Genomic DNA, 10986 nt, shown 5'->3' with positions numbered 1-10986 from the left:
ACTTAGGAACTGCTCAGAATTGGTCTATCAGCAATGGGCAATCCCCTTGGCAACTATCAGTAACCAAAAAAGCAAATTTTGCAAGATTAGGTGAATTTTAATAAATAGCAAATTAAGAAAGTGTTTGTTTTTACAAGCACTATTCAACCATTACCCATTAATAAAGATGGGAATAACCCTTTAATATATGCAGCATTAAAAATTGTTGCTGTCTAGATGTAATAGTGAGTCGCATTGACAAACTGTTACAGGTTTTATTTTATTAAGAAAAAAAGTGCAACAAAATATTTCATCCAGTTCAAAATAAAACAGATTAAAACAAAAACAAAACAAATAAAAATGACAGTGGACATGACTAGACATTAAATATTCGGCAATCATATTTAGTTACACGAGTACCAGTTTTTCAGGCAACAATAGCAATGCAAGGAGCAGCTCGGATGCTAGAAACAGCAACAGGTTTGGCAAGGTCATCGCTCACTTGGTCTGCAAGGAAAAAACATCTCTATAGTCTTTAGCGTGTTAAATTAAAAACGGCTTAAAATCAATAGATATGAAGATATTCGGCACCACGGACACAGTTATGTCTTACACGTCGGCTTTACGTTTTTAGCTTATAAAGAGAAGACTATACAAATGTGAAACAAATATTTCAGCATTCACGCTGTGCTCAGACACAGAGGGATTGGTATCTAACAAAGACTGTGTAAGGGGGTCAAGGAGTTTGTATAGGTGGTCTCTACATAAACTAGTCTTGCACTGGAAGCCTCACGAGGTGCTGGCCCATGAAATGGAATGATAGCAGGTTAGTCGTTACAATACGGTAATAAAGCTGCACAATACCCAGTGATACATTTAGTTATGTGCTGGAAGCAGACAGTTCCTTGGACGCTGCAGGAAAATCACAATGTTCAATGTTTTATATGATCTATCTGTGCAGAGGCACTCACAGGGGGCGCTATAGGTCACCACACATCCGCCATGTTGCAGATCTAGCTAATACACATGTAACACTTCACTAAGGAGAAGCAATACAAAGTTATATGTTCTAATTGCAGCTGAATATGGCGTGAACAGTAACATAACTGGCGATTCATTTTTATTAAGCGCGAAGGATCCCTTTAACACTGAAGGGGAAACCCCTACTGATCGTTATAATGGAGGTCTTGTGCTTCCTTGGGCTTATTACAAGCCTCTAGCAGAAAAAGAATAGCTGGCCACGTAGACAAGGATGGAAAATTCTGTGTACATGTGATGTAGACTCTAGGAAGAGTTCTTCTGCTACTTGTAATGGTGGGAAAAGGTCTTCTGGATGGGGATCTCAATAGTCGCTTATATCATGTGCAGGAATCCTCTGCAAGCAGGAGTATGTGATGTGCTTAGTTAGCGCTCGCACTGTATCTTCTGCAGTAACTTGGCATCAGAGAGCAGATCTCGGGGTTCATCAGCTTCAGTAACCGTATGTAAAACTCGGCCGGTCCAGGGATTGGTATGCATATAGACAAAAAGGGTGTCATAGACAAAGCTCCCGAAATCTCCTTACTGCAGAAAACAGATTACAAACTCTGAGCAGGTCATACACTACCTCAACTTCAGACAAGGGAGCTTGCTATATACTACCGAAACGGCCATACAAGCTGCCGCGTACGCTGGTGGACTTCATTCTTCTACCTCCATTCCTCAGACTTACTAGTTCTTTGCATACATGTGAAGGCACACAGTTGCATATTGTTCACACAAGTGTGGACCTGAAGAGTTGGATATACTCCGCTATGGAAATCCTATCAATTACGCTAGTTCTATTGATATGCTCCGAGTAGATTTATTGCTGGTAGTCTTCTAGCACCTATCTAGTAAGAATGCCATTAGGTTTCCATTTCATTATTGCCTTTCCCATGCCTGAAGACACAGAACATCAAAATGATTTTTCTTGGTTTTAAATCACACAATACAGTATATACTCCTGTGGTAGCCATGAAGATGTCAAAGGATTGAGGTTCTTTATGATTAATACAGTGCTGGGCAGGAAAGCGTATCATCATGTGGATTTGTGTCAGCTGCTAAATGGATTTAGAAAAAAGATGGCCTCGGCTGAAAAATATGGCATAATATAGAACAATGGAACTGTCCCCTTCAGTAGAGTTGCTTCATCCTAACATAATATGCCAGTGCAAAGCAAAAAGTCTGGTCTCGCCCCTGGCCAAACAGATGTTGACCGTCAGTCAAGCACAACAACAGCTTGGATCTGACTGGTTGCCATGGGTAAGACCTACTTCAATACTTTATATGACCCACATAGTGCAGCTGGGAGTTAAGAAGTGGAGACAACCATCTAATATCGGAAAAAGCTAGATGAGCGTGAAGTTTCTACATTACAGTGAATGCATGTGAATCCAAGAGATCAATAATGGTTTCCATGCACATTGGCTGATGATGAAAATACGGTTTCTTCCCCATGCTAACTGCATATGAATCTTTTTATTAAAGACTTGTTTGTAGTGCTGCGCGGCATTCTCGGGTATATAAATAAGTTACAGCAGTGAATGTGCACCCGTGGGTGGATGCAGTCCTACGTATCCTAGTGTTCGGAGCTTTCAACACAGTTGGGGATGTCTAAATGTTCTCACCGATTACCTAGACAAAACATAAAAACACGTGTTACAGATGTATACACTCAAATGACAGAGCAAACCTCATAGCTCATGATCAATCAATTTCAAATTTAGACAGGACAAGGGGCCGGCGGTATATCCTACCTCACTTTTCCTACAAACATACTTGTGATATGTTTCCTGCTTGTACAAATGTGCTAGATTTTACTGAATAAAGATAGTAAGACATCAAATCTATAAATCTTTAGATTCTTTATCTCAATGTAAAATCATGGTATTTGATACCCTGCCGACTTTGCAAGTTATCCCACCTACACAGAATGGAGAGGTCTGTAATTTTTTATTGTAGGACCACTTCCACTGTGAGAGACAGAATTAAGAAAAAAAAAACAAAATCAAATTGTACGATTTTTACATGATTAATTTGCCTTTTTTACATGAAACAAGTATTTAATACAATAGAAAAACAGTATTTAATATTTGGTACAAAAACCTTTATTTGCAATTACAGAGGACAGACGTTTCCAGTAGTTCTTGGCCAAGTTTGCACACACTGGAGCAGGGATTTTGGCCCACTCCTCCATACAGATCTTCTCCAGATTTTGCGGCTGTCACTGGGCAACATTGAGATTAATCTCCCTCCATAGATTTTCTATTGGGTTCAAGTCTGGAGAATAGCTAGGCCACTCCATGAGCTTGAAATGCTTCATACGGAGCCACTCCTCAGTTGACCTGGCTGTGTGTTTCGAGTCATTGTCATGCTGGAAGACCCAGCCGTGACCCATCTTTAATGCTCTTACTGAGGGAAGGAACTTGTTGGCCAAAATATAGTGATATATGACCCCTTCCATCCTCCCTTCAATACGGTGCAGGCATCTTGTCCCCTTTGCAGAAAAGCACACCCAAAGTATGATGTTACTCCCATTAAGCTTCACAGTTGGGACAATGTTCTTGGGTTTGTACTCATCCTTCTTTCTCAAAACACGGCGAATGGAGTGGATACCAAAAACTTCTATTGTGGTGTCATTTGACCAAATTACTTTCTCCCATGCCTCCTCTAGATCATCCAGATGGTCATTGGCAAACTTCAAAAGGGCCTGGACACGTGCTGGCGGCGTGAGCAGGGGGACCTTGCTTGCTCTGCAGGATTTGAATCCATGACAGCGTAGTGCGTTACTAATGGTAATGTCACAAGCGATTAATATCATCCCACAGTTGTCTGACTAGCATTTGCTGGTTTGAATTTATAAGGGGACCCTACATCATTCTCTTTTCTCAGGTCCCCCGTAAATTACCCACGAAAGGGAAAGCAAACAGCTGTGAGTTGTTATTAGCCTGGGAACCTTATGGAACATTGTCCCTTGTCCCAGATGATTAACATAAGCTCCCTGCCATGGGCTTTCCCTCTGCTGGCTATGAAAATTGCCCATTAGCTCAAACCGGTTTTTGCATTTAATTTTTTTTTTTTTTTTTTTAAACAGGAGGGACATCTCAGTGCGAGCAGCAGACAATGCTTAGCGTTGCCTTCAGCAGCCAGCGCCTGGGAACAGCACGAACTGTACCACTTCTTCCCAGGCGCCTGTTCATGTCACGCTGATGACATGTGGATGACATCAGTATGCAGCACGCATTTTGTCCATGCTGTGCCAAAAAAACCTGGCAAGTCTGCAAATTTTCCCATGGACATGCGGTGTTAAAAACTTGACATGTGCGCACCACCACTGAATACAATGGGTGGGCGTGTGTCCGTATTTGCAGCCCTTAAAAAACAGACATGTGAAGAAGGCCTTAGGAATCACAGTTCTCTAGTGGCGATACCTTGCTGAACCATTATACTAAAAGTCCTTCTTAGGGTTCATCTTGCGCTTTGCTGTTTCTACATTCTGCATTTAGCCTAGGGACAGCTGAAGCAGGTAGAGTGGCTGAATGCAGGTGAATATATAGCTGCCGCAGGTGACCACATTTTTTGTGGGGTGAAAAAATTGACTGTAATGGTCATCCAATACAGTTTAACCTGCTTTGCGCGAAATTATGGTGGTTTGAAATTAATTTTTTGGGTGGTCCAAGAGTCCGAATCACTTAAACCTCACCATGTCGAGTCCCAGGAGACCAGTGATCCCACACTAGGAAACTGCGAGGAGCTCTTTACATCATTTCTTGATTGTGGTCTCTCACCCTGCATGCTCCAAGAGGGACAGGAGGATATGCTGTTTAGTGGTGCACAACTTAAAGCAGCCATGGTCACAAGAAGATGACGGTGGGAAATGGCATATTTTGTCTAAGGAGTTAGATAATAATGAGACAAGGTTGCAGGTAAGTCAGGTTATTGTTGTCCACCAAGTCAGGAGGACCAGAGTGTGGCGGTGGAAGACAAGGTGATGGATGACGAAGTCACTGACCCAACCTGGGAGGCTGACATGCAGAGCGAGGCCAGCAGCGCTGAGGGGGAGGGATCAGCAGCACTGAAACAGGAGGAAGAGGCAGTGGGGTGACCAGAGGGAGAAGACGGACAACTGTTCTGAGACAAAAAAAAAAAATAAAAAATGGTAATTTGCAACCTTGTGCCATGCCAAGATCAGCCGGTTCATTACCACTAAGAGTCTAACCCTCACCAGCATGATCAGTCACATGCCATCTAAGCACACGACTCGGTGAGCCGAATGCCTGGGCCCACAATTAGTGCCAGCAGGTGACACCACTGCCTCTTCACCTGTGCTAGGTGCTTGCCAATCCGCGGTAAAGGACGCTGGCAAAGATGCCTCCTGCCCTGCACCACATTCTGAAGTATCATCATCGGGCACTTCCAAAAACTTGTTCAACACAGCGTTCAGCTGTCTCTACCCCAGGCCTTCGAATGAGAAAGAAAAAAAAAAGAAAAAAAGGATTCCAGCCACCAACCCACAGGCTTGCCGTGAAAATGTTGCCATTTAGGATTGTAGAAACGGAGTATTTCCGCAGACTAGCGGCAGCCGTCCCTCCGTACTCTGTCCCCAGCCACCACTATTTCTCTCAGTGTGGCGTACCCGCTTTATACCAGCATGTGTCCAGGAACATCACCCGTGAATTTACCAAACGCACTTAATGTAACTGTCCACGGATGCTACATTCCCCTGACGGCACACAGGTGAACTTTGTGGAGGCAGGGGCAGAGTCCCACCCTGACAAGGCACATTTGCTACCAATGCTGAGGAATGCTGGCCCTATTTCTATAAAGGTTTCTTTCACCTCCTACACCAATTCCTGCACCCCCTTCTGCTCCTCCTCATCCTCCATCTCTGATATGTTATCTCCGAGCACGTCGTCCACAACAGCTGGAAGCGAGACAAACCGCACACCACAACAGTTATTGAAAGGAATAACAGACCAGACAGATCTGTGACTCTCGCCACTGAACCTACAGCCAGGCATGGTGATAATGGCCGTTAACTGGTGGCGGCTGTGAAACTTGGAAAGCACCCAAATGTACCATGCTTGGCCCATGTGCTCAACTTGGTAGTTCAGTGGTTTCTTAAACCTACCCAGATTTGCCAGAGCTTCTGGTCAAACTACGTCGTGTGAACGCCCATTTCCGCAAGTCAGCTAGAGCAATTCTGGCAGCACATGAAAGTGCCAGCTTACCGTCTGGTGGTGTGCGATGTGGCCACACGCTGGAACTCCACACTGCACATGCTGGCAAGGCTTTGTGAGCAGCACAGGCCAGTTGTTGAACACCAACTCAAACACCCGTCAGTATTCTGGGCAGGCTCCGCACATAACTGATGAGTGGGCATGGATTTCTGACTTTTATGTGGTTCTCCAAGGCTTTAACCCCTTAACCCCCAGGCCATTTTCCATTTTTGCCCCCCTTATTTCCAGAGTCAACACTTCATTATTTTTCGGTCAAAATGTCCATGTGAAGGTTTGTTTTTTTGCAGGACAAGTTATACTTTTGAACGACATGATTGGTTTTAACATAGGTGAAATTGCAAAAAAAAGTGCATTCAACACTTTTTTTTTTACATTTTTTTTTTAAACCATGTTCACTAAATGCTAAAACTGAGCTGCCATTATGTTTCTCAAGGTCATTACGAGTTCATAGACAACAAACATACCGAATATACTCGAGTATAAGCCGACCCGAGTATAAGCCAACCCCCCTAATTTTGCCACAAAAAACTGGGAAAACTTATTGACTTGAGTATAAGCCTAGGGTGGAAATGCAGCATTTACCGGTGAATTTCAAAAATAAAAATAGATGCTCTGCACCGTTCATTATTGCCCCATAGATGCTCCATATAAAGCTGTACCCCATATAATGCTCTGCACCGTTCATTCTTGCCCCATAGCTGTGCCATATAGTGCTCTGCACCGTTCATATTTCCCCATAGCTGTGCCATATAGTGCTCTGCACCGTTCATTATTGTCCCATAGCTGTGCCATATAGTGCTCTGCACCGTTCATATTTCCCCATAGCTGTGCCATATAGTGCCCTGCACCGTTCATTATTGTCCCATAGCTGTGCCATATAGTGCTCTGCACTGTTCATTATTGCCCCATAGCTGTGCCATATAGTGCTCTGCACCGTTCATTATTGCCCCATAGCTGTGCCATATAGTGCTCTGCACCGTTCATTATTGCCCCATAGCTGTGCCATATAGTGCCCTGCACCGTTCATTATTGTCCCATAGCTGTGCCATATAGTGCTCTGCACTGTTCATTATTGCCCCATAGCTGTGCCATATAGTGCTCTGCACCGTTCATTATTGCCCCATAGCTGTGCCATATAGTGCTCTGCACCATTCATATTTCCCCATAGCTGTGCCATATAGTGCCCTGCACCGTTCATTATTGTCCCATAGCTGTGCCATATAGTGCTCTGCACCGTTCATATTTCCCCATAGCTCTGCCATATAGTGCTCTGCACCGTTCATATTTCCCCATAGCTGTGCCATATAGTGCTCTGCACCGTTCATTATTGTCCCATAGCTGTACCATATAGTGCTCTGCACCATTCATATTGCCCCATAGCTCTGCCATATAGTGCTTTGCACCGTTCATATTTCCCTATAGCTGTGCCATATAGTGCTCTGCACCGTTCATTATTGCCCCATAGCTGTGCCATATAGTGCTCTGCACCGTTATTATTGTCCCAAAGCTGTGCCATATAGTGCTCTGCACCGTTCATATCTCCGCATAGCTGTGCCATATAGTGCCCTGCACTGTTCATTATTGTCCCATAGCTGTGCCATATAGTGCTCTGCACCGTTCATATTGCCCCATAGCTCTGCCATATAGTGCTCTGCACCGTTCATATTTCCCCATAGCTGTGCCATATAGTGCTCTGCACCGTTCATATTGCCCCATAGCTGTGCCATATAGTGCTCTGCACCGTTCATATTGCCCCATAGCTGTGCCATATAGTGCTCTGCACCGTTCATTATTGTCCCATAGCTGTGCCATATAGTGCTCTGCACCGTTCATATTGCCCCATAGCTGTGCCATATAGTGCTCTGCACCGTTCATTATTGTCCCATAGCTGTGCCCCATATAGTGCTCTGCACCGTTCATTATTGTCCCATAGCTGTGCCATATAGTGCTCTGCACCGTTCATATTTCCCCATAGCTCTGCCATATAGTGCTCTGCACCGTTCATTATTGTCCCATAGCTGTACCATATAGTGCTCTGCACCGTTCATTATTGTCCCATAGCTGTGCCATATAGTGCTCTGCACCGTTCATATTGCCCCATAACTGTGCCATATAGTGCTCTGCACCGTTCATTATTGTCCCATAGCTGTGCCCCATATAGTGCTCTGCACCGTTCATTATTGCCCCATAGCTGTGCCCCATATAGTGCTCTGCACCGTTCATTATTGCCCCATAGCTGTGCCATATAGTGCTCTGCGCCGTTCATTATTGCCCCATAGCTGTGCCATATAGTGCTCTGCACCGTTCATATTTCCCCATAGCTGTGCCCCATATAGTGCTCTGCACCGTTCATATTTCCCCATAGATGCTCCACATATATCTGTGCCATTGCTGCTGCTGCTGCAGCAATAAAAAAAAAAAAAAAACGCCATACTCACCTTTCTTGCTTGCAGCTCCCAGCGTCCGGTCCCGGCGTCTCTCCGCTCTGACTGATCAGGCAGAGGGCGGCGCGCACACTATATGCGTCATCGCGCCCTCTAACCTGCACAGTCAGAGCGCAGAGACGCCGGGAAGATGGAGCGGCGCCCGGCGGCTGGAACGGGGACAGGAAAATATGCGATACTTACCTGGTCCCGGAGTCCCGCTCCTTCAACCAGACAGCTGTCTTCGGTGCCGCAGCTTCTTCCTCTATCAGCGGTCACCGGCACTGCTGATTAGAGAAATGAATAGGCGGCTCCACCCCTATGGGAGGTGGAGCCGCTTATTCATTTCTCTAATGAGCGGTCCCACGTGACCGCTGAACAGTGGAAGAACTGCAGCACCGAAGACCGTGGGACAGGCGGGGAGCGCCAGGATCGCTGGAAGCAGGTAAGTATGCCTCAGCGCCCTCACCCGCCGACCCTGCCGCCTACCTTGACTCGAGTATAAGCCGAGAGGGGCACTTTCAGCCCAAAAATTTGGGCTGAAAATCTCGGCTTATACTCGAGTATATACGGTATATAGGTTCCTTTTTTATTTAAGTGCTGAAAAAAAATCCAAACTTTGGTAAATAAAAAAAAAAGGCACCATTTTCCGTGACCCATAGCGTCTCCATATTTCATGATTTGGGGCCGAGGTCTTAGTTTTTGCACACCGAACTGACGTTTTTAGTGATACAATTTTGGTGTATATATGATCTTTTGATCGCCCGTTATTGCATTTTATTGCAATGTAGCAGTGACCAAAAAAAACGTAAAGCTGGCGTTTTGATTTTTTTCTCGTTACGCCGTTTACCGATTGGGATAATTTTTTTTCTACAATGATAGATCGGGTGATTCTGAATGCGGGGATACCAAATGTGTACTGCGAGGAAACGAAGAAAATAATGCAGCACTCACCGGATTGCTGTTTGACCAGAGTCCTTTATTTTACCATCAGAGATTTGGACCAAGGAGACCAGGCAGGTGTATAGAGGAGTGCGGGAAACACAGACGGATGACGGCCATTTTGCGTCATCTAGACCCGTTGAAGCGTCAAGCACGCGAATCGGCCGTCGTATGTGTTCCCCGCATTCCTATACACCTGCCCGGAAAAACAACAAAAAACTGGTTGTTCACCCTGTTAGATAAACACTACAAGAAGAACCTTACATCTCCAATTCCTGAGGAAGAGAGATCTACTAAAATAGTGCTATACCAAAAGGCCATTGTGGAAAATACATGTAAAAAATTCCTATCAGACAACGCTAACGGAAGGGGGTAAGCTTCAAGGAGGAGAGGCGAGGGAGACACACACTAGGTACAACAGAGGCAGAAGTACACTGTCAAAGGCCTGGGCCAATTTCATGACATCCAGGCCCTGATGATCGGGTATTTTTGACAAGGAGGGAAACGTTTTTCAAGATTGTCAAGCAATACCTGGCCGACTAAACCAGCATACTCCCTAATTCCCCTGTGACCTTCAATTATTAGGTATCAAAGCTCATGTTCAAGAGAGGCCTGGATGTCTTCCTGGAGCAGAACAATATTGTATCATACAATTATTAGGTTCTGTAGAAGGATGTAAATCTGGGGATTTATTATGATGGAATATAGGCTGAACTGGATGGACAAATGTCTTTTTTCGGCCTTACTTACTAACTATGTTACTATGTTAAAGCTGGACACCTGGCATGAGCTGTCCCTCTATGCCTTGGAGGTCTTGTGCTGCCCTGCTGCTAGCGTCTTGTCTGAGTGTGTATTTAGTGTTACCAGGGATAGGGGCACTGACACAACTAGTCAGCCTGCTGGGCACTACTTGCCACTGCAAGGGCCCATACCAGATATCCTCCTTTCTTCCCCCATTGATGAATAATAATAATAATAATTTTATTTATATAGCGCCAACATATTCCGCAGCGCTTTACAAATTATAGAGGGGACTTGTACAGACAATAGACATTACAGCATAACAGAAATCACAGTTCAAAATAGATACCAAGAGGAATGAGGGCCCTGCTCGCAAGCTTACAAACTATGAGGAAAAGGGGAGACACGAGAGGTGGATGGTAACAATTGCTTTAGTTATTCGGACCAGCCATAGTGTAAGGCTCGGGTGTTCATGTAAAGCTGCAAGAACCAGTTAACTGCCTAAGTATGTAGCAGTACAGACACAGAGGGCTAATAACTGCATAAAGTTTATGAGAACATGTTGCGAGGAACCGGATTATGTTTTTTTTTTTTTTTTTTTAATGGGCCACATAGGGATAGTTAGGTTAATGCGTTGAGGT

At 44.7% G+C, this 10986-nt stretch overlaps 1 protein-coding gene across 4 annotated transcripts in view; it reads right to left on the bottom strand.

Moving 5' to 3' along the window:
• Positions 1-245: 245 nt before the first annotated feature.
• The window catches only part of TRIM37 (tripartite motif containing 37), a 218767-nt gene continuing 208026 nt past the window's right edge, over positions 246-10986 (bottom strand). For all 4 annotated transcript variants that reach the window (XM_069757342.1, XM_069757340.1, XM_069757341.1 and 1 more), the window contains exon 25: positions 246-2634. In XM_069757342.1, coding sequence (XP_069613443.1) covers positions 2631-2634 — 4 coding nt within the window. In that variant the 3' untranslated portion in view covers positions 246-2630. The remainder of the gene's footprint in view (positions 2635-10986) is intronic.

This window comes from Ranitomeya imitator, chromosome 3 (assembly GCF_032444005.1).
Source record: "Ranitomeya imitator isolate aRanImi1 chromosome 3, aRanImi1.pri, whole genome shotgun sequence".
Classification (NCBI taxonomy): Eukaryota; Metazoa; Chordata; class Amphibia; order Anura; family Dendrobatidae; genus Ranitomeya; species Ranitomeya imitator.
The sequence above is the reverse complement of the archived record's forward strand: the minus strand, read 5'-3'. Positions and strand labels throughout refer to the sequence as shown.